This window comes from Salvelinus fontinalis, unplaced genomic scaffold (assembly GCF_029448725.1).
Source record: "Salvelinus fontinalis isolate EN_2023a unplaced genomic scaffold, ASM2944872v1 scaffold_0036, whole genome shotgun sequence".
In the NCBI taxonomy this organism is placed as follows: Eukaryota; Metazoa; Chordata; class Actinopteri; order Salmoniformes; family Salmonidae; genus Salvelinus; species Salvelinus fontinalis.
The window spans coordinates 646,394-671,406 of record NW_026600245.1 but is presented as its reverse complement, the minus strand read 5'-3'; the positions used below and the strand labels follow the sequence as shown (position 1 = coordinate 671,406).

The window sequence follows — 25,013 nt, the reverse complement described above, 5'->3', positions numbered from 1 at the left end:
ATTTAATAAATCGGAAATATTGTCTGGAATCACAAGATGCCTGTCTTTCAATTGCTGTACACTATGTATTTTTCAGAAATGTTTTATGATGAGTATTTAGTTATTTGGCGTTGGGGTCTGTAATTTTTCTGTCTGCTTTCGGTGCAATTTCTGACTGTAGCTGCAATGTAAACTATGATTTATACCTGAAATATGCACATTTTTCTAACAAAACATATGCTATACAATAAATATGTTATCAGACTGTCATCTGATGAAGTTGTTTCTTGGTTAGTGGCTATTTATAATCTTTATTTGGTCGAATTTGTACTGATGGAGTAAAAAACTGATGGAGTAAAAATAGTGGTGTCTTTTGCTAACGTGGTTAGCTAATAGATTTACATATTGTGTCTTCCCTGTAAAACATTTAAAAAATCGGACATGTTGGCTTGATTCACAAGATGTGTACCTTTTCATCTGGTGTCTTGGACTTGTTAATGTGTGAAAGTTAAATATTTAAAAAAAATATCTTTTGAATTTCACGCCCTGCACTCTGCTGTTGTCATAAGTGTACCGACGTCGGACTTGCACGCCAAACAGGTTAAAGAAAAACTAACAGGTCTGTGAGAGCCGGAATTCTTACTGGTTGGTAGGTGATCAAATTCTTATGTCATGCAATAAAATGCAAATTAATTACTTAATCATTCAATGTGATTTTCTGGATTTTTGTTTTAGATTCCGTCTCTCACAGTTGAAGTGTAAAATTACAGATCTCTACATGCTTTGTAAGTAGGAAAACCTGCAAAATCGGCAGTGTATCAAAAAAAAAATGTTTATGTTGCTGACACCCCTCCCCAGAGGTGTCTCATTATTGGGATTCATTGCTGATTCCTACCTGTAGCTCACTATGAGGTGTCTAGTGATAAAGGTTAAGGCAAGGCTTTCGACTCTGTCAATCACCACATTCTTATCGGCAGACTCAACAGCCTTGGTTTCTCAAATGACTGCCTCGCCTGGTTCACCAACTACTTCTCAGATAGAGTTCAGTGTGTCAAATCGGAGGACCTGTTGTCCGGACCTCTGGTAGTCTCTATGGGGTACCACAGGGTTCAATTCTCTGGCCGACTCTTTTCTCTGTATATATCAATGATGTCGCTCTTGCTGCGGGTGATTCTCTGATCCACCTCGACGCAGACAACACCATTCTGTATACATCTGGCCCTTCTGTGGACACTGTGTTAACAAACCTCCAAATGAGCTTCAATGTCATACAACTCTCCTTCCGTGGCCTCCATCTGCTCTTAAACGCTAGTAAAACTAAATGCATGCTCTTCAACCGATCGCTGCCCTCATCCGCCCGACTAGCATCACTACTCTGGACGGTTCTGACTTAGAATATGTGGACAACTACAAATACCTAGGTGTCTGGTTAGACTGTAAACTCTCCTTCCAGACTCACATTAAACATCTCCAATCCCAAATTAAATCTAGAATATGCTTCCTATTTCACAACAAAACCTCCTACACTCACGCTGCCAAACATACCCTCGTAAAACTGACTATCCTGCCGATCCTTGACTTTAGCGATGTCATTTACAAAATAGCCTCCAACACTCTACTCAGCGAACTGGATGCAGTCCATCACAGTGTCATCCGTTTTGTCACCAAAGCCCCATATACCACCCACCACTACGACCTGTATGCTCTCGTTGGCTGGTCCTCGCTACATATTCATCGCTAAACCCACTGGCTCCAGGTCATCTATAAGTCTTTGCTAGGTAAAGCTCCGCCTTAACTCAGCTCACTGGTCACCATAGCAACACCCACCCATAGCATGGCCTGTTTATTGCCTTACCTCCTTACTCCATCACACTGTATATAGATTTTTCTATTGTGTTATTGACTGTACTTTTGTTTATCCCATGTGTAACTCTGTGTTGTTTTTTTGTCGCACTGCTTTGATTTTTCTTGGCCAGGTCGCAGTTGTGAATGAGAACTTGTTCTCAACTGGACACCTGGTTAAATAAAGGTGGGGGAAAAATGTAATTAAAAATACATTTAAAAAATCATAACTTTATTGACAACACCCAAATAGATACTGTCATTAACGCGATTCTTCAATAATTAAACATATTTCTAAATACTGTAGCAAACATTATATTACACAGGACATTCAAACGAGCCTTACAATTATAATCCAAAGTAGTGTGAAATGCACTCCCCTGAGTTTTCCCCCATTCACATTCAGAATACACTGTGAAAAACTAAAATCTTTGCTCACCAGTTTTGCTCCAGACAGATATACTACATCCATAACTGTTGGTTTCCTCATTAGCAGGGAGGAGTTTATACAACCAAATTGCATGTGCATCGCCCTCGTGCCGCAATTTTATTAAACTCAGAAAGGGGCTTATATTGGAGACCAAAAGTCGTCTGGCACAGTGCTTAGTTTCAACAACATGAATAACTTATTTCTAGCCTACAATCATCGATGTTACTACTAAAATATGACTATTCTTGCTCATTTTAAGACAATTGTCAAATAATTTTAACATTCATTACAGACGTCAATTGTTGTACAACATCATGGCTACGCTGTTGGCATCACCTTTTACAGTGGATTTCCACTGTTGTGGGCCTTTAATCATCTGACTTTGTTGTTCACACAGGAGAGATACGGGACTATCGTGGATCCTCTGGGGAGCCTCAACAACCTTATGATGCTGACGAGGCAGAGAAGAGTCTCTCCAGATCAGAAAACCTCAATAAACACTTGCAGAGATCCACAGGGAAGAGAACTCACTGCTGCTCTGACTGTGGGAAGAGATTCACCTCATCAGGCATTAAAATTCATCAAAGGACCCACACAGGAGAGAAACCTTATAGCTGTGATCAATGTGGGAAGAGTTTTACTACATTTGACTCTCTGACAGTACACCAGAAAATACACACAGGAGAGAAATCTTATAGCTGTGTTCAATGTGGGATGAGTTTTACTGCATCTAGCAATCTGACTACACACCAGAGAACACACACAGGAGAGAAACCTTATAGCTGTGATCAATGTGGGAAGAGTTTTGTTACATCTAGCAATCTGACTATACACCAGAGACTACACACAGGAGATAAACCTTATTGCTGTGTTCAATGTGGGAAGAGTTTTACTACTTCTGGCTATCTGACAGTGCACCAGAGAAGACACACAGGAGATAAACCTTATAGCTGTGGTCAATGTGGGAAGAGTTTTTGTCAATCTAGTGAACTGACAGTGCACCAGAGAATACACACAGGAGAGAAACCGTATAGCTGTGATCAATGTGGGAAGAGTTTTACTACATCTGGCTCTCTGACTATACACCAGAGAAAACACACAGGAGAGAAACCTTATAGCTGTGGTCAATGTGGGAAGAGTTTTTGTCAATCTAGTGAACTGACAGTGCACCAGAGAACACACACAGGAGAGAAACTATATAGCTGTAATCAATGTGGGAAGAGTTTTGTTACATCTAGCTATCTGACAATGCACAAGAGAACACAGTCGCACAAATGATTTTAGCATGAAATTTATTAGTTATGACAAATAAGTGTTGCGTTCCTTTGTTTAGCGACCCCTACATTTAAATGCATTCCAACATCACGTACAACCTGATTTCCCCCCTAATTGATATCAGTGATTTATTGCTACTTGTCAAAACAACGTTTCTGGAAATATGATTATTGTGGCAGATGTTTGTGTAAATAGCACATGTTATGTTTAGGTTTTCAATTTATCCCAAACTGTTTCTGCATATTGGTTATTAATTTGGACATGTTAAAACTGTGTTTTGACATTGAGGCTATCCCACCTAGCAAAATGTAATTGAAAAGTAATTGAAAATAAGACTATGCAATCAAATATTTTTTTCAAACATTTTTTATTATACCATTCCTTACCATTAAGTGAATTATTGACAATACATATAATCAAAGGGGTGTACATTTGGCTTTGGTAATTCATGTTTACAATTCATGTAACTTTTAGTAATCATAATTGTTTATGCAATCAACTGACAATTTTCGGGTATAAATATATTGACATTGTTGCCCTTCTTTTAGAATAGCAGGGTTCATTCTCAGATGTGCCAACCCAAATGTACTAGAGCATGACATTGGGGACTGGGCCCCGATCCAACAACATGCCTATCGAGTGATCCCTGTAAAGAGAGAGAAGCTTCGCAGTGAGGTGGAAAGTTACTACGGATATTGCAGGAGTTTCCTCTTGAAATCAGACATGTCTGTTGTAAGGACAACTTGGTTGCTGATTGTCTCAAGAGTTAAAAAGATTTGTGTTTTGCGTTTAGCCAGTGCGTTGCCATGGATCACAATTTATTTTGACTGCACGTTTTTCCGTATTGGAGATGAGTTTTGTTTGGGCTCATGAAGCATTGTAGTTGATAATGTGAAATGGAAATTGTTTTCTGTTGTCCAACAAAAATATAGGATATATTTTTTCTCTTAAGGTGTTACAGTCTTTGGTTTTTCCATTTATGTTTTGAGGTTGGATTTCAGCACGTATAGCTCATTAGCATGTAGGACGCACTGATTGGTGTCACCTCTTTAGTCAGTATGTGTTACACCTGTGCTGGCTTGTCCATCTCGTTAGTGGGAAGGTGTTTCACCTGAGCTGGTCCAGGTTCTATTTAAGAGTGTCTGGCCCAGTGCTCCAGTTGTCTTGATAGATGTGGAGAGTCAACACCTTTAGTTGCTCCACCTTTTTGGTTTGCTTCCTGTCTATAAGTTTGGTGTGGGTTTTTCTTTTGTTTGCCTCTTCTTGGGCAGATTTAGTGGGTCTCATGGTTGGTGTCTTTTAGGTCCAAGTTGTTGTTACTAGTCAACTTTCAGTGGACACCCCCATAGTGACTTTCAGAGCCCATCCTAAAAAACAAGCTTATATTTTTGGATTGGAAATTTTTATATTTTAATCAATGGCATTTCCTTAGGATGCTCATTAGTCTTTAAGTTGGTATTATTGTTTTTTATCCTCTTATGTTTGTGTACTAAATATTCCTGTTTATTTTCATTGTTTTCTCCTGAGAAGCCATTGTGTTGCATGTCTGAAATGTGCTGTATAAATAAAGCTTGATTTGATTTCAACAAATGAATCCAATGACTGACCAATCAACAGACTGATGGTCCATCTTAGTATGAAAAACAGTATCACTTTTCCAGCCTGCTGAAGGCGTGGTGGAGTGGTAAACACTACCCCCGGCTCTACCAGGGGCTTGAGGTGGTCTCCCACAGCTCTGCTGGTGGAGTGGTAAACACCACCCCCGGCTCTACCAGGGGCTTGAGGTGGTCTCCCACAGCTCTGCTGGTAGAGTGGTAAACACCACCCCCGGCTCTACCAGGGGCTTGAGGTGGTCTCCCACAGCTCTGCTTGTGGAGTGGTAAACACCACCCCCGGCTCTACCAGGGGCTGGAGGTGTTCTCCCACAGCTCTGCTTATGTCATGTTCTGTGGCCTTGCCGTTCCATTTCTTGACTGCCCCTGCAACACAGAAATTAACATATTTAGTCATATTATATAAAACACTCAAAGCAATGGATATGGAGCATCTACAGCCTGTTACACCTGGCACCTAAATGTGACTTCTGTCATCTGATCACTCCAAGCTGCATTAGGTTCAGATCTACCAGGATGGGCCTTTGACATAGTCTGGATGCAGTCAGGCCACTGAATATAAATAAGCAATGTAGAGAGAGTAAATGTAAAGAGATGGGGTGTTTCCAACAGTTATATCTAACTAAATGTTTGTGTTCATAGCTCCAACAGTGCAGTAATATCTAACCAAATACTTGTGTTTCTAGTTCTGACAGTGCAGTAATATCTAACTAAATGTTTGTGTTCATAGCTCCAACAGTGCAGTAATATCTAACCAAATACTTGTGTTTCTAGTTCTGACAGTGCAGTAATATCTAACTAAATGCTTGTGTTCATAGCTCCAACAGTGCTGTAGTATCTAACTTAATGCTTGTGTTCCTAGCTCCAACAGTGCAGTAATATCTAAATTAATGCTTGTGTTTCTAGCTCCAACAGTGCAGTAATATCTAACTCAATGCTTGTGTTCCTAGCTCACAACAAATACCTAATACACACAAATCTAAGTAAAGGAATAAGAATATATAAAAATATGGACGAGTGATGTCAGAGGGGCATAGACTAAGATACAGTAGAATAGGATAGAATACAGTATATACATATGAGATGAGTAATGCATAGACTAAGATACAGTAGAATAGGATAGAATACAGTATATACATATGAGATGAGTAATACATAGACTAAGATACAGTAGAATAGGATAGAATACAGTATATACATATGAGATGAGTAATACATAGACTAAGATACAGTAGAATAGGATAGAATACAGTATATACATATGAGATGAGTAATGCCAGATATGTAAACATGCAGGAGATCCACGAAGGAAAGACAGTGATGGTGCTCAGTGACGTTGTTGTAAATGGAGGGTAAAATGGTAAAACGTTTGAGTTCATTTTGTCCTGGTCACTTTGCCTACTGTTTATTGCAACGTTGGGATGCAACCTTTGTTTGTTGTCATTATTTAAGCATTTTTTATCATTTTACGCCCGTCTTTTCTCCCCAATGTGGATCTTGTCTCATCGCTGCAACTCCCCAATGTGGATCTTGTCTCATCGCTGCAACTCCCCAATGGGCTCAGGAGGCGAAGGTTGAGTCATGCGCCCTCTGAAACATGACCCGTCAAACCACGCTTCTTAACACCCTCCCGCTTAACCCGGAAGCCAGCTGCACCAATGTGTAGGAGGAAACACCGGGCGACGCTTGGCCAATTGTGTGCCGCCCTATGGAACTCCCGATCACGGCAGGTTGTGGTACAGCCCGGGATCGAACCCGGGTGATGCCTCTAGTGTCGACTCTAACACTGCCATGCAGTACATTTACATTTACATTTAAGTCATTTAGCAGACGCTCTTATCCAGAGCGACTTACAAATTGGAAAGTTCATACATATTCATCCTGGTCCCCCCGTGGGGAATGAACCCACAACCCTGGCGTTGCAGGCGCCATGCTCTACCAACTGAGCCACACGGGACCAGTACCTTAGATCGCTGTGCCACTCAGGTCTATAGTGACACCTCTAACACTGTGATCTAGTACCTTAGACTGCTGCACCACTCGGGTCTATAGTGACACCTCTAACACTGTGATCTAGTACCTTAGACTGCTGCACCACTCGGGTCTATAGTGACACCTCTAACACTGTGATCTAGTACCTTAGACTGCTGCACCACTCAGGTCTATAGTGACACCTCTAACACTGTGATCTAGTACCTTAGACCGCTGCACCACTCGGGTCTATAGTGACACCTCTAACACTGTGATCTAGTACCTTAGACCGCTGCACCACTCGGGTCTATAGTGACACCTCTAACACTGTGATCTAGTACCTTAGACCGCTGCACCACTCGGGTCTATAGTGACACCTCTAACACTGTGATCTAGTACCTTAGACTGCTCCACCACTCGGGTCTATAGCGACGCCTCTAACACTGTGATCTAGTACCTTAGACCGCTGCACCACTAGGGTCTATAGTGACGCCTCTAACACTGTGATCTAGTACCTTAGACCGCTGCACCACTCGGGTCTATAGTGACGCCTCTAACACTGTGATGCAGTACCTTAGACTGCTGCACCACTCGGGTCTATAGTGACACCTCTAACACTGTGATACAGTACCTTAGACTGCTGCACCACTCGGGTCTATAGTGACGCCTCTAACACTGTGATCTAGTACCTTAGACTGCTGCACCACTTGGGTCTATAGTGACACCTCTCACACTGTGATCTAGTACCTTAGACCGCTGCACCACTCGGGTCTATAGTGACACCCCTAACACTGTGATCTAGTACCTTAGACTGCTGCACCACTCTGGTCTATAGTGACACCTCTAACACTGTGATCTAGTACCTTAGACTGCTGCACCACTCTGGTCTATAGTGACACCTCTAACACTGTGATGCAGTACCTTAGACTGCTGCACCACTCTGGTCTATAGTGACACCTCTAACACTGTGATACAGTACCTTAGACTGCTGCACCACTCGGGTCTATAGTGACACCTCTAGCACTGTGATCTAGTACCTTAGACTGCTGCACCACTCGGGTCTATAGTGACACCTCTAGCACTGTGATACAGTACCTTAGACTGCTGCACCACTCGGGTCTATAGTGACGCCTCTAACACTGTGATACAGTACCTTAGACTGCTGCACCACTCAGGTCTATAGTGACACCTCTAACACTGTGATCTAGTACCTTAGACTGCTGCACCACTCGGGTCTATAGTTACACCTCTAGACTGTGATCTAGTACCTTAGACTGCTGCACCACTCGGGTCTATAGTGACACCTCTAGCACTGTGATACAGTACCTTAGACTGCTGCACCACTCGGGTCTATAGTTACACCTCTAGCACTGTGATCTAGTACCTTAGACTGCTGCACCACTCGGGTCTATAGTGACACCTCTAGCACTGTGATACAGTACCTTAGACTGCTGCACCACTCGGGTCTATAGTTACACCTCTAGCACTGTGATCTAGTACCTTAGACTGCTGCACCACTCGGGTCTATAGTGACACCTCTAACACTGTGATCTAGTACCTTAGACTGCTGCACCACTCGGGTCTATAGTGACACCTCTAGCACTGTGATCTAGTACCTTAGACTGCTGCACCACTCGGGTCTATAGTGACACCTCTAACACTGTGATCTAGTACCTTAGACTGCTGCACCACTCGGGTCTATAGTGACACCTCTAACACTGTGATCTAGTACCTTAGATCGCTGCACCACTCGGGTCTATAGTGACACCTCTAACACTGTGATCTAGTACCTTAGATCGCAGGGCCACTCGGGTCTATAGTGATACCTCTAACACTGTGATACAGTACCTTAGACTGCTGCACCACTCGGGTCTATAGTGACGCCTCTAACACTGTGATCTAGTACCTTAGACTGCTGCACCACTCGGGTCTATAGTGACGCCTCTAACACTGTGATCTAGTACCTTAGACCGCTGCACCACTCAGGTCTATAGTGACGCCTCTAACACTGTGATGCAGTACCTTAGACTGCTGCACCACTCGGGTCTATAGTGATACCTCTAACACTGTGATCTAGTACCTTAGACTGCTGCACCACTCTGGTCTATAGTGACACCTCTAACACTGTGATCTAGTACCTTAGACCGCTGCACCACTTGGGTCTATAGTGACACCTCTAACACTGTGATCTAGTACCTTAGACCACTGCACCACTCGGGTCTATAGTGAAGCCTCTAACACTGTGATCTAGTACCTTAGACTGCTGCACCACTCGGGTCTATAGTGACACTGTCACGCCCTGGCCTTAGTATTCTTTGTTTTCTTTATTATTTTAGTTAGGTCAGGGTGTGACATGGGGAATGTTTGTGTTTTGTTTGTTTTGGGTGTTTCTATGGTAAAGGGGTTGTTGGTGTAGTATATGGGTTTGTGTTGAGTACAGGTGTCTAGTGTTGTCTATGTATGTTTAGTTGTCTAGGAGAGTCTATGGTTACCTGAATGAGTTCCCAATTAGAGACAGCTGATTTCGGTTGTCTCTGATTGGGAGCCTTATTTAGGGTAGCCATAGGCTCTCATTGGTTGTGAGTAGTTGTCTATGTCAGAACGTTTGTAGCCTGTGTATGTGCACGACGTTTATTAGCTTCACGATCGTTTGTTGTTTTGTTAGTTTGTATTAAGTGTTTCGTGTTTATTTTTCGTCATCTTTAAAATAAAAGAAGATGGCTTATTTTCCTAAAGCTGCGTTTTGGTCCATCAATCCGCCACACGATCGTGACAGACACCTCTAACACTGATCTAGTACCTTAGACCGCTGTGCCACTCGGGTCTATAGTGACACCTCTAACACTGTGATCTAGTACCTTAGACTGCTGCACCACTCAGGCATAACCTTTTTTCAACCAATCCTGAAGTTTGTTAAAAGTGGAATTTTGAAATTATTACCGTTATATCAACACACTTAACACTCCCAACTATAATTCTCTTTGGCACCGTAGACATCTAGTGACCACTTGATTCCATGTGACATTATTACCGTTATATCAACACACTTAACACTCCCAACACCCCCAACTATAATTCTCTTTGGCACCGTAGACATCTAGTGACCACTTGATTCCATGTGACATTATTACCATTATATCAACACACTTAACACTCCCAACACCCTCAACTATAATTCTCTTTGGCACCGTAGACATCTAGTGACCACTTGACTCCATGTGACCAAACATTCCTGAGGCTGAGTATCAAATAGTCGCCTGTTCCTTTTAATAGCCGGGCAATAGCACACATAGCAAATACATTTTGGGTCTAAATTAAAGGAGCTACAATTATAGTTTAATTACATGTTTTAAATAAAATGTCCATAATATCTGCATTAATACGAACGAGCTACAAAAATCTCTGAAACTGGAAACACTTATCTCCCTCACTAGCTTTAAGCACCAACTGTCAGAGCAGTAAACAGATTACTGCACCTGTACACAGCCCATCTATAATTTAGCCCAAACAACTACCTCTTTCCCTACTGTATTTATTTATTTAGCGCCTTTGCACCCCATTATTTCTATCTCTACTTTGCACATTCTTCCACTGCAAATCTACCATTCCAGTGTTTTACTTGCTATATTGTATTTACTTTGCCACCATGGCCTTTTTTTTTGCCTTCACCTCCCTTATCTCACCTCACTTGCTCACATTGTATATAGACTTATTTTTCTACTGTATTATTGACTGTATGTTTGTTTTACTCCATGTGTAACTATGTGTTGTTGTATGTGTCGAACTGCTTTGCTTTATCTTGGCCAGGTTGCAGTTGTAAAATGAGAACTTGTTCTCAACTGGCCGACCTGGTTAAATAAACGAGAAATAAATAACACATAATAATACAAAAATGTAGCAGCAGTATAGACCTAGTCTTTTCATTATATACAAAAAACTTGATGTATTGTTACACCATGTAGGAGCAGTATAGACCTAGTCTGTTCATTATATACATCTACATGATGTATTGTTACACCATGTAGGAGCAGTATAGACCTAGTCTGTTCATTATATACATCTATATGATGTATTGTTACACCACGTAGGAGCAGTATGGACCTACAGTAGCTTGCTAATTATTTAGATTTAGTTTGACTTAATGAAACTGCCTTAAATATGCTGTGGTAAACATTTTTTATTCGCACTAATCAATCAACACATTCCTGTCTTTGTATGTCTCAATATAATGGTATTATTAATTAAATCCATTTACAATAATCTTTGTCTGAAAATAAAATATGATCCTCAACTGCGTTTCCCCTCCAGTCAGCAGACGGCGATGTGCGTCTTTCAGGCGACGCTGCCAGCGTGACGTATAATCTAGGGGACGGTTCTTCATAAACAGCTCGTCAACCACCTCGGTAGCTTGCTAGCCAACATAGCCGTAAGATTCAAGCAATTTAGACGCTTTCGGTGTATATTAACTACTGTGTTTTAGACACACTTAGGTCCTATCTAGTTGTTAACCTATTTAATAATACGTTATTTTGTATTAGTCAGCTACAGTAGCTGACTGGTTAAATTAGCACTAGCCTAGTCGCTAATGATAGCTAGCTAGCTAACATCCCTGAACATGAGCTCACTAAACATCTCCCCTCTTGTTAAAGAAGAGGCGGTCTGTTGGACGGAGGAAGAAGCTCTGGGGCAGAACATTGTCGCGAAAGAGGAGGAGGTCACAGTAAAAATAGAAGTAGAGGATGAGGCTGTTACAGTGAAAGAAGAAGAGAAAGACGTTACAGTGAAAGAAGAGGAAGAAGCGTTCAGAGTGAAAGAGGAGGAGGATGTTACAGTAAAAGAAGAGGGGGAAGTTTTTGGAGTGAAGAAGGAAGGGGAGATTACTGTCACATTGAAAGATGAAGAGGAGGAGAGGAGATCTGATTAACACCAGTAAGTACCGCCTTAAATGTGTTTTTAACTTTGGATATTCGGAGTTGGCTCGTCAATACCTCTTCAACGGAGGGCCCTGGGATGATGACTGATATGTCTAGAATCAGACGACTGGAGCGCAAGCTACCCCTTGTTTTCTCCGTTCCGTTTCCAAAAAGTGACTTAACATAGACCCTTCTCAAATATATATCTGCTGACCGCAGACTGGGGGCATGGCATGTTGTGATTGTCATATAGTGGCATGACCTAGAGAGTTAAAACCTACTGTAGCACTGTGGGTTATCTAGCTCCCGCCTATCCTTTCTTTGGATTAGTGGATTAATCTTTTTATTGTAATCTATTGTTTATATTCTATGAGGGTTGTTGTCGTCAACCGCCTGTATTCAATGGAGAGAGATGCTAAGCTACTAGCATGAATATGCACCGCCTGTATTCAATGGAGAGAGATGCTAAGCTACTAGCATGAATATGCACCGCCTGTATTCAATGGAGAGAGATGCTAAGCTACTAGCATGAATATGCACTGCCTGTATTCAATGGAGAGAGATGCTAAGCTACTAGCATGAATATGCACCGCCTGTATTCAATGGAGAGAGATGCTAAGCTACTAGCATGAATATGCACCGCCTGTATTCAATGGAGAGAGATGCTAAGCTACTAGCATGAATATGCATAGCGATCTGCAGACAACTCCTATAGTGTTTTTTATCAAAGTTGTCGGTATGTCACGTGTCCACATAACAACTTAAGCACTACGAACCTTCTGTTGGATCAAGTAAACCTCACGTAGCAAATAAGCCATTCATTTTGTTGTTGACCAAATTCGACACTTCCCACATTGGGTTGATAATTGTTTCCACTTGGATACAACCTACTGTAGCCTACTGGCATGACCTAGAGAGATACAACCTACTGTAGTCTACTGGCATGACCTAGAGCGTTACAACCTACTGTAACCTACTGGCGTGACCAAGAGAGATACAACCTACTGTAACCTACTGGCATGACCTAGAGAGATACAACCTACTGTAACCTACTGGCTTGACCTAGAGAGCTAAAGTTGTAAAGTTCCTGGATTTTAAATGAATATTTTCCAGTAATAATGATAATTTGTATCATATCCACATGTGGGATCCCTCTCCTTTGTCGTTCACTCTCCTTTGTCGTCCACTCTACACCAATAACAGACAACTACTGTGGGACTCCCGATCCCTGCCGGATGTGATACAGCCTGGATTCGAACCAGGGACTGTAGTGACGCCTCTTGCACTGAGATGCAGTGGCTTAGACTGCTGAGTCCGTGTGTTAACTATTAGAGTGCTGTAGTAGAATGCCTAAAAGGCCTCTAGAGTTTTAAATATCGGTTATCGGTATCGTTTTTTTTGGGCAAGGAAAATATTGGATGTCGGTATTGGCCAAAAATGTAATATCGGTGCATCCCTTTATTCTAAAATGTTTCACAATACCCCATAATGACATCACAATACCCCATAATGCCAAAGCAAAAACAGGTTTCGATTTTTTGCAAATGTATTGAAACTATTCCCCAGGATAACTAGTCTCAGAGTAATGTAAGATCCCAGGATAACTAGTCTCAGAGGAATGTAAGATCCCAGGATAACTAGTCTCGGAGTAATGTAAGATCCCAGGATAACTAGTCTCGGAGTAATGTAAGATCCCAGGATAACTAGTCTCAGAGTAATGTAAGATCCCAGGATAACTAGTCTCAGAGTAATGTAAGATCCCAGGATAACTAGTCTCAGAGTAATGTAAGATCCCAGGATAACTAGTCTCAGAGTAATGTAAGATGCTTGGAAAAAGAAGCTGAAAAGAATAACAGAACGGCACCATTAGAACTAAAATGTGTCGCCTGGATGTCAGACCCCCAACCCTCCAAACTGTAAATAAATAATAAAATGTGTCTCCTGGATGTCAGACCCCCAACCCTCCAAACTGTAAATAAATAATAAAATGTGTCTCCTGGATGTCAGACCCCCGACCCTCCAAACTGTAAATAAATAATAAAATGTGTCTCCTGGATGTCAGACCCCCAACCCTCCAAACTGTAAATAAATAATAAAATGTGTCGCCTGGATGTCAGACCCCCAACCCTCCAAACTGTAAATAAATAATAAAATGTGTCTCCTGGATGTCAGACCCCCAACCCTCCAAACTGTAAATAAATAATAAAATGTGTCTCCTTGGCAACAGTAGAACCTCAGCACGTTTACTGTATATGTCGAGACAAAGGAATGATGTAAACAAATGATCCAAAATATTTTTGTCAATGAGACAGTATATAAACAAAGGAATGACCGAACCCCCTTTGGTGACTGAATGCTTGTAAGGAAAACTACATGATCAAAACATTAGATCACATCAAATAAGCCTGAGTGGTTTCACCTCCTCCCAGACTATACTGGATACTACAGTTATAACTACATAGTTATACAGGATACTACATAGTTATACAGGATACTACAGTTATACAGGATACTACAGTTATAACTATACATAGTTATACAGGATACTACAGTTATACAGGATACTACAGTTATAACTATACATAGTTATACAGGATACTACAGTTATAACTATACATAGTTATACAGGATACTACAGTTATAACTATACATAGTTATACAGGATACTACAGTTATACAGGATACTACAGTTATAACTATACATAGTTATACAGGATACTACAGTTATAACTATACATAGTTATACAGGATACTACAGTTATAACTATACAGTGATCCCTCGCCACTTCGCGGTTCACTTATCGCGGATTCGCTATTTCGCGGATTTTCATAATGCATTTTTTTTTTTTTTTTTGTGCATTGTGCTCTGCATTCTGATTCGCTAAAAACTCACTCCCGCTTCTTGTATCAAAACATGCTACGAATTGTGCTATCATTTTGTCGTCTCGTGCAGTTATGTGTACGTACATAAAACAGCTTGGCAAATTTACATTAAGTTGGCCAAATTATCTTGTAATTTCGAACATCTCCTAAACCCATAATGTCGACGAAACGGCCTGGACCGACAAAAGCACCTGCGGATGGGCCCAAACGGCGGAAGATGCTACCTATCTCAGATAAAGTTAAACTTCTGGACATGCTAAGGGAAGGTAAAAGCTATGCAGCCGTTGCTCGCCATTACGGAATCAATGAATCTTCCGTTCGTTACATAAAGAAGGAGGAAAACAACATAAGGACGACAGCAGCAGTCAATTTTAATACGAATGCAAAAAGGGTTGTAACTGTCCGCAACAAGACCATGGTACGGATGGAGACGGCATTAGCTCTGTGGATTAATGACTGCAGGAAAAAAACCATAACCCTGGATACAAACGTTATCTGCACAAAAGCGAGAATGCTGTATGAAAACTTTGCTGTCAGTGACGGGGAAGAGGGAGAGGATGCCGGGCCCTCAGCAAGTGCTGCTGACACAGTGGGAGAGGATGCCAGGCCCCCAGCAAGTGCTGCTGACAAAGTGCCAAGCGCATTTAATGCAAGCAAGGGCTGGTTTGAAAAGTTTAAGAAACGCTTTGGACTTAAAAATGTTTGTCTGCACGGTGAGATGGCGTCTGCGGATACCGCTGAGGCAGAAGCCTTCGTGAACAATAAATTCAAGGCGATCATTGAGGAGGGGGGATATAAGCCCGAACAAGTTTTTAACATGGATGAGACTGCCTTATTTTGGAAACGAATGCCCTCCCGCACCTTCATCATGCAGGAAGAAGCCAAAGCCCCAGGATTTAAAGTTCACAAAGACCGTTTGACCCTGGTTATGTGCGGAAATGCCGCAGGTTTCATGATTAAACCGGGGCTGATTTACAGGTCTAAAAATCCCAGGGCGCTGAAAAACAAAAATAAGGATGATTTGCCTGTTTACTGGATGTACAATGCAAAGGCTTGGATGACAAAAGCGCTCAATCTGGATTGGTTCAAAAACTGTTTCATCCCGGAGGTCAAGTGTTATTTGAGAGGAAAGGGACTGAACTTTAAAGTGCTTCTGCTCCTTGACAACGCCGGAGGTCACGATAATGATTTGGCATATGATGGTGTGCAAATCGAATTTCTGCCGCCAAACACTACATCCCTGATTCAGCCCATGGACCAAGGAGTCATCCGTGCTTTCAAGGCTCTCTATACGCGCAACACCCTGCAACATCTTGTTGACGCTATGGACTCGTATCAAGATTTCTCACTGAAGGACTACTGGCGTGGATACACCATCGCATCGTGTCTCCAAAACATTCAGAGGGCCATTCAGGAAATGAAAACGGAAACTCTGAAGGCCTGCTGGAAAAAACTATGGCCAGAGGCAGTGCAAAACGCAACCGGAGGCTCGCTTGACGAGGTCCACCACTCTGCCGTAGAAACAGCTGTGAATCTGGCTAAACAGATTGGAGGAGACGGCTTTAATGACATGAGTCCGGATGACATAAACGCCCTGATTGATGGAGACGCACAGCCGCTGACCGATGCAGAGCTGGCAGAAATGACAAAGCCACAAAGCGACGATGAAAGAGAAGAGGGAGAAGAGGACACGAGAGATGAGGAGGAAGGACTAACGCTTGGTCGCTTAGCAACCATGGTGCGAATGGCCACTGAACTTAAGCGAGTAGCTGAGGAATGGGACCCTTTGATGAGCCGTTCATTACAGTTCTCCAACGTAATCGATGGTGGCATGTCGGTGTACAAGGATCTTTTTGCAAAGAAGAAAAAAGAGCGACAACAGCTGCCTATCACTATGTTCTTCTCCCGAACAAACACACCTGCACCGCGGGCTTCAGAAGAAGAGAACACTGCAGAGCGCAGTCAGGATGCAGCGGCCCAGTCTGAAGAGCAGTGAAACGGCCTACACGTGAGTCACTGTATTTGTATACATGTAATAGTTGCTAATTGTAAAAAAAAAAAAAAGTTTTCTATTTCGCGGATTTCACTTATCGCGGGTCATTTTCGGAACGTAACCCCCGCGATAAACGAGGGATCACTGTACATAGTTATAGAGGATACTACAGTTATACATGATACTACAGTTATAACTATACATAGTTATACAGGATACTACAGTTATACAGGATACTACAGTTATAACTATACATAGTTATACAGGATACTACAGTTATACAGGATACTACAGTTATAACTATACATAGTTATACAGGATACTACAGTTATACAGGATACTACAGTTATAACTATACATAGTTATACAGAATACTACAGTTATACAGGATACTACAGTTATACAGGATACTACAGTTATAACTATACAAAGTTATACAGGATACTACAGTTATAACTTAACATAGTTATACAGGATACTACAGTTATGACTTAACATAGTTATTCCAAAGGTGGGCTACTTACTATCCACTGTTTGCAAGCCACCGTTGCTGATCTATTTTATTTATTTATTTCACCTTTATTTAACCAGGTAGGCAAGATGAGAACAAGTTCTCATTTAGAACTGTGACCTGGCCAAGATAAAGCAAAGCAGTTCGACACTTACAAAAACACAGAGTTACACATGGAGTGTAACAAACATACAGTCAATAATACAGTAGAAAAATAAGTCCAAGATAAAGCACAGAGAACTGTTCCTTTATTCAGTACATTTAGAATGATAACGCATTACAGGTTATTGTCCTGTTAGGACAGTTTTTTGTATTCAGATCTCTGAAATGCACTCTAACTATGTAACATTTAGTGTCTCCTTATGTTACGCTGGGAAAACAGTTTTCATGGGCACAGAAATCCAAAATAATTTCAGAGTTTGCTTAATCAAATGGTTCTAACCTAGAGTCACCTTAACTTTATTGACAACACCCAAATGGATACTGTCATGAACGTGGTTCTTCAATAATTACACATCATTCTTAATACTGTAGCTGTTTAGTTAGTCACATGTTCAACTATCATCAGCTGATGCAGGAAATAATTTTCTGAATGCCAGTCACATGACAAACATCACGACATGCAACAACAACCAAAGTGCTTCTTCATTCATTACTCTGGTAAAGACAGTTATGCCGTGCTCCACGTTGGATCCAACATCCCTAACAAATTGGTGTTTATAATGTTATTGTCTGCTTGATTTACAGTAGGGTCTCGTTAGTCTGTTTGCACACAGAGATACTTAGCTCATAATGTGTAGAGAACTGTTCCTTGATGGATAGGCTATTGTACAACACACAGAGCTATTTTCCTATATTTGTTGTTAGGTGAAGTTATGGGACAATTTGGCAAACAGTGTACAAACCCTCATTGTCAGGCTGATGGAAAAGACAAAGAGCATTTTACTGGTTGAAGGGTTTTTTAAGTACAAAGCGGTTGATTTGCGATGATCAAACAAACATTATATTAAGCAGGACATTCAAACGAGCCTTACAATTATAATCCAAAGTAGTGTGAAATGCACTCATAAGCAACCTGGAAATGGAGGCTACTCCCCTGAGTTTTCACCCATTCACATTCAGAATACTTTGTGAAAAACTAAAATCTTTGCTATAACTATAATCCTCACTAGCGGGAAGGAGTTTCTACAACCAGATATACTACATCTATAACTAGTGGTTTACTCATTACCAGATATGCTACATCCATAACTAGCGCTATCCTCATTACCAGATATACTACATCCATAACTTGTGGTTTCCTCATTAGCAGATATGCTACATCCATAACTAGTGGTTTCCTCATTACCAGATATGCTACATCCATAACTAGTGGTTTCCTCATTACCAGATATACTACATCCATAACTATCGGTTTCCTCATTACCAGATATACTACATCCATAACTAGTGGTTTCCTCATTACCAGATATACTACATCCATAACTATTGGTTTCCTCATTACCAGATATACTACATCCATAACTATCGGTTTCCTCATTACCAGATATACTACATCCATAACTAGTGGTTTCATCATTACCAGATATGCTACATCCATAACTAGTGGTTTCCTCATTAGCAGATATGCTACATCCATAACTAGTGGTTTCCTCATTACCAGATATGCTACATCCATAACTAGTGGTTTCCTCATTAGCAGATATACTACATCCATAACTAGCGGTTTCCTCATTACCAGATATACTACATCCATAACTAGTGGTTTCCTCATTAGCAGGGAGGTGTTTCTACAATCAAATTGTATGTGCTTTGCCCTCGTGCCGCAATTTTATTAAACACAGAAAGGGGCCTATATTGGAGACCAAAAGTCGTCTGGCTCACTGCTTAGAGTTTCAACAACATGAATAACTTATTTCTAGCCTACAATCATCGATTCTACTACTAATGTGAAAACAATACAAAATATGATTATTGTTGCTCATTTTAACCTGTTAGGCTGGCTGGCCCGATATCGGTACACTTATGACAACATCCAGCTCAAGTGCAGGGCGCAAAATTCAAAAGCTATTTTTTTAAAATATTTAACTTTCACACATTAACAAGTCCAAGACACCAGATGAAAGATAAACTTCTTGTGAATCAAACCAACATGTCCGATTTTTAAAATGTTTTACAGGGAAGACAAAATATGTAAATCTATTAGCTAACCACGTTAGCAAATGACACCACTTTTATAACTCCATCAGTTTCTTACTCCATCAGGTGCTATCACAAATTCGACCAAATAAAGATATAAATAGCCACTAACCAAGAAACAAATTCATCAGATGACAGTCTGATAACATATTTATTGTATAGCATATTTTTTTTCAAAAAATTTGCATATTTCAGGTATAAATCATATTTTACATTTCAGCTACAATCAGAAAGTGCACCGAAAGCAGCCATAATATTTACAGACACCAACGTCAAATAGCTAATTACTCATCATAAAACATTTCCGAAAAATATATAGTTTGCAGCAATTGAAAGATAGGCAACTTGTGATTCCAAACAATATTTCCGATTTATTAAATGTTTTACAGCGAAAACAAAATGTATCGCTATATTAGCGTAGCCACAATAGAGAGACACATTTGGGCGCCCACGACCCGTTCACATGCACGACAGATATATGAAATAACATCATAAAATGAGTCTTACTTTGGCTGATCTTTCATCAGAATGTTGAAACATGTGTCCTCTGTCCAGATGAGTCGTTGTTTGGATTCAGAATGGCAAATATCCCTCTTCAATTAGCATTGAAAGTAGCCAAGTGGCACAAATCTCTCAGACGTAAACACAGTCATACGACGGAACACGGTAAAACTCCCGAAAAAATTTCAATAATCTGATTAAACTATATTGAAAAAACATACATTATGATGATTTGTTCACATGTATCAAAAAAATCCGAGCCGGAGATCATATTCACCTATAACGACGGTTTTCCAGGAGGCAATTCCAGGTCAAACTTCAGGCTTCAAAAAAAACAATTATGGCGTACCTCTCACTCCAAGAGGTTGTATTCAATCCCAGAACGAGATATTCAAGTCCTTTCTGCTCTCACTTCCGCATGACACCCAAGGGAAGGTGTATGACGTGTTTCTATAGTCCCAAGTGACATGCCCTTTTATAGACAAGCTCTTGAAGAGAGACCTCGCTTTTGGAAATCTCACTTCCGGATAGGAAATGGGCTGCAGAAAGAGTTCTGGTTCACTTAGAGAAATAATTCCAACGGTTAAAGAAACTAGAGAGTGTTTTCTATCCAATAGTAACGATAATATGCATATTGTACGAGCAAGAATTGAGTAGGAGGCCGTTTGAAATGGCCACCTCTTTCCAGGTTACTCAGTGCTGCCCCTTGCAGCCATAAGAAGACAATTGTCAAATAACTTTAACATTCATTACAGACGTCAGTTGTTGTACAACATCATGGCTACGCTTTTGGCATCACCTTTTACAATGGATTTCCGCTGTTGTGGGCCTTTAACCATCTGTCTGACTTTGTTGTTCACACAGGAGAGATACTTCACTATCGTGGATCCTCTGGGGAGCCTCAACAACCTCATGATGCTGAAGAGGCAGAGAAGAGTCTCTCCAGATCAGAACACCTCAATAAACACCTGCAGAGATCCACAGGGAAGAGAACTCACAGCAGCTCTGGGAAGAGATTCACCTCATCAGGCATTAAAATTCATCAGAGAACACACACAGGAGATAAACCATTTAGCTGTGTTCAATGTGGGAAGAGTTTTGGTCAATCTTGCCATCTGATTCGACACCAGACAATACACACAGGAGAGAAGCCTTACAGCTGTGATCAATGTGGGAAGAGTTTTGGTCATTCTGGCAATCTGACTCAACACCAGAGAACACACACAGGAGAGACACCTTATAGCTGTGGTCAATGTGGGAAGAGTTTTGGTGCATCTAGCACTCTGACTATACACCAGAGAACACACACAGGAGAGAAACCTTATAGTTGTGGTCAATGTGGGAAGAGTTTTACTAAATCTAGCAATCTGACTCTACACCAGAGAACACACACAGGAGAGACACCTTATAGTTGTGGTCAATGTGGGAAGAGTTTTACTACATCTAGCAATCTGACTATACACCAGAGAACACACACAGGAGAGAAACCTTACAGCTGTGGTCAATGTGGGAAGAGTTTTACTACATCTGGCCATCTGACTCTACACCAGAGAATACACACAGGAGAGAAACCTTATAGCTGTGGTCAATGTGGGAAGAGTTTTGGTGCATCTAGCACTCTGACTATACACCAGAGAACACACACAGGAGAGAAACCTTACAGCTGTGGTCAATGTGGGAAGAGTTTTACTACATCTGGCCATCTGACTCTACACCAGAGAATACACACAGGAGAGAAATCTTATAGCTGACAAGAGACAAAGATCTCTGATCAAAGGAGTTATTTCGTGATATCAATGAAATGATGTCACAATGTAGAATGTTTTAACATTGTAGTATGAGTATTTTAATGATGTCACAATGTAGAATGTTTTAAAATTGTAGAAGGAGTATTTTAATGATGTCACAATGTAGAACCCTAAACATTTGTCCCCTGTTCTATTGATTTCAACATGATATGGATATTAGCATCAGGGGGAAAATCCAGGCTCTGAAATGAAAGAGTACTATTTATGTGATTTAACAAAAAGTGACTAACACAAAAAGAGCTGTGTTACATTTACCGTGTTGGTGACCCACTTGAATCAAAATGCAACACCTCAAAATGTAGCTAGCCGTTTTCTACAAGTTGTCCTCTAACCAGGGATGTACACATTACTCCCAGATTCCGTGTGGTTTTTGAGCTATTAGTTTTAACAGGACGTGCAACCTCATCTCCATCCTGTCACACAGTTGATTTCAACATGATATCGATGAGTGATGACAAATAAGTGTTGCGTTCCTTTGTTTAGCGACCCCTAAATTTAAATGCATCACTCCAAAATGCAGGTTGTCCTCTAACCAGTGAGGTAAAATATATCTTCCATTTCCATGTGTTTTTTTTTAGTTCCATGTGTTCCAAGGGGACGAGAGTTCTAGAATCTAGTGAGTTTTAGGAAGACAAGAATTCTAGAAGCTAGTTTTGAAAAGCTAGAAAAATACGTTTTTTTCCTTGTTTTTAATTGTTGGTCAGTAGACACCATGTTTATATTGGTGAAGGTGAAGCATTGTAGTTGATTATAATGTGAAATGGAAGTTGTTTTCTGTTGGTGGTGAGCATTCTCTTAAGGGGGGAAGGTGTTACAGTCTTTGGTTTTTCATTTATGTTTTGAGGTTGGACTTTTCCACGTCTAGCTCGTTAGCACGTAGGGCGCACTGATTGGTGTCACCTCGTTAGTCAGTATGTGTTACACCTGTGCTGGCTTGTCCATCTCGTTAGTGGGAAGGTGTTTCACCTGTGCTGGTCCAGGTTCTATTTAAGAGTGTCTGGTCCAGTGCTCCAGTTGTCTTGATAGATGTGGAGAGTCAACACCTTTAGTTGCTCCACCTTTTTGGTTTGCTTCCTGTCTTTAAGTTTGGTGTGGGTTTTTTCTTTTGTTTGCGTCTTCTTGGGCAGATTTAGTGGGTCTCATGGTGGGTGTCTTTTAGGTCCCAGTTGTTGTTACTAGTCAACTTTCAGTGGACACTGAGAGCAAAACTGCAACATTATGTTATAATACTTTTATTGCATCAACTGGTTGTTTTATGCAACAGAATAGAGGGTTCTTAGAACTATTGTGTCTGTGTCTTCTACTGAGGATGGGCCTCTGGGAGAAAACACTGACAGGAGATTTACAATGTCTTTTGGGTGATTAAAACCTAAAGAGACCACATTCCAGGGCATGAGTTACTGTTTCTGTTCTATATGGTACCAGGGAGAGATGAACCCCTCCTAAAAAAAAAATACCTTGAACTTTGCATTGCATCCAATTAATATTTTAATCAATGGCATTTCCTTAGGCTGCTCATTAGTCTTTCAGTTGTTAGTCTTCTGTTTGTTGTGTACTAAATATTTCATTTTTTTATTTGTTTTTTCTTGTGAAGCCATTGTGTTGCATCCATGTCTGAAATGTGCTGCATAAATAAAGCTTGATTTGACTTCAACAAATGAACCCAATGACTGACCAATCAAAAGACTCTTGGTCCCTCTTAGTATTTGTTAATGAATAGAATACAGTATATACATATGAGATGAGTAATACATAGACTAAGATACAGTAGAATAGGATAGAATACAGTATATACATATGAGATGAGTAATACATAGACTAAGATACAGTAGAATAGGATAGAATACAGTATATACATATGAGATGAGTAATACATAGACTAAGATACAGTAGAATAGGATAGAATACAGTATATACATATGAGATGAGTAATACATAGACTAAGATACAGTAGAATAGAATAGAATACAGTATATACATATGAGATGAGTAATGCCAGATATGTAAACATGCAGGAGATCCACGAAGGAAAGACAGTGATGGTGCTCAGTGACGTTGTTGTAAATGGAGGGTAAAATGGTAAAACGTTTGAGTTCATTTTGTCCATTATTACATCATTACATCAAGTGTTCCAATGGTAAAACGTTTGAGTTCATTTTGTCCTGGTCACTTTGCCTACTGTTTATTGCCACGTTGGGATGCAACCTTTGTTTGTTGTCATTATTTAAGCATTTTTTATCATTTTACGCCCGTTTTTTCTCCCCAATGTGGATCTTGTCTCATCGCTGCAACTCCCCAATGGGCTCAGGAGGCGAAGGTCGAGTCATGCGTCCTCTGAAACATAACCCGTCAAACCGCGCTTCTTAACACCCTCCCGCTTAACCCGGAAGCCAGCTGCACCAATGTGTAGGAGGAAACACCGGGCGACGCTTGGCCAATTGTGTGCCGCCCTATGGAACTCCCGATCACGGCAGGTTGTGGTAAAGCCTGGGATCGAATCCGGGTGACGCCTCTAGTGACGCCTCTAGCACTGCCATGCAGTACCTTAGACCGCTGCACCACTCAGGTCTATAGTGACACCTCTAACACTGTGATCTAGTACCTTAGACCGCTGCACCACTCGGGTCTATAGTGACACCTCTAACACTGTGATCTAGTACCTTAGACTGCTGCACCAGGCATAACATTTTTTAACCAATTCTGATGGTTGTTAAAAGTGGAATTTTGACATTATTACCGTTATATCAACACACTTAACACTCCCAACTATAATTCTCTTTGGCACTGTAGACATCTAGTGACCACTTGATTCCATGTGACATTATTACCGTTATATCAACACACTCAACACTCCCAACACTCCCAACTATAATTCTCTTTGGCACCGTAGACATCTAGTGACCACTTGATTCCATGTGACATTATTACCGTTATATCAACACACTCAACACTCCCAACACTCCCAACTATAATTCTCTTTGGCACCGTAGACATCTAGTGACCACTTGATTCCATGTGACATTATTACCGTTATATCAACACACTGGACACTCCCAACACTCCCAACTATAATTATCTTTGGCACCGTAGACATC

The 25,013-nt window shown here is 40.9% G+C and overlaps 2 protein-coding genes across 10 annotated transcripts in view; both read left to right on the top strand.

The window, feature by feature from the left end:
* Positions 1 to 25,013, top strand: part of LOC129842377 (zinc finger protein 664-like) — a 37,472-nt gene that overhangs the window by 6,478 nt on the left and 5,981 nt on the right. Inside the window, exon 2 of one of the 9 annotated variants that reach the window (XM_055910918.1) lies at positions 2,649 to 4,477. The exons of the other annotated variants lie outside the window; for them this stretch is intronic. Coding sequence (XP_055766893.1) covers positions 2,649 to 3,529 — 881 coding nt within the window. The 3' untranslated portion in view covers positions 3,530 to 4,477. Of the gene's footprint in view, positions 1 to 2,648; positions 4,478 to 25,013 lie in introns of those variants that run through there. 9 annotated transcript variants of the gene reach the window in all.
* Positions 11,487 to 23,591, top strand: LOC129842382 (zinc finger protein 239-like). Its single transcript, XM_055910926.1, has 2 exons — positions 11,487 to 12,039; positions 20,975 to 23,591. The coding sequence occupies exons 1-2, from the start codon at positions 12,006 to 12,008 to the stop codon at positions 21,859 to 21,861; spliced, it is 921 nt and encodes a 306-aa protein (XP_055766901.1). The 5' UTR covers positions 11,487 to 12,005; the 3' UTR covers positions 21,862 to 23,591.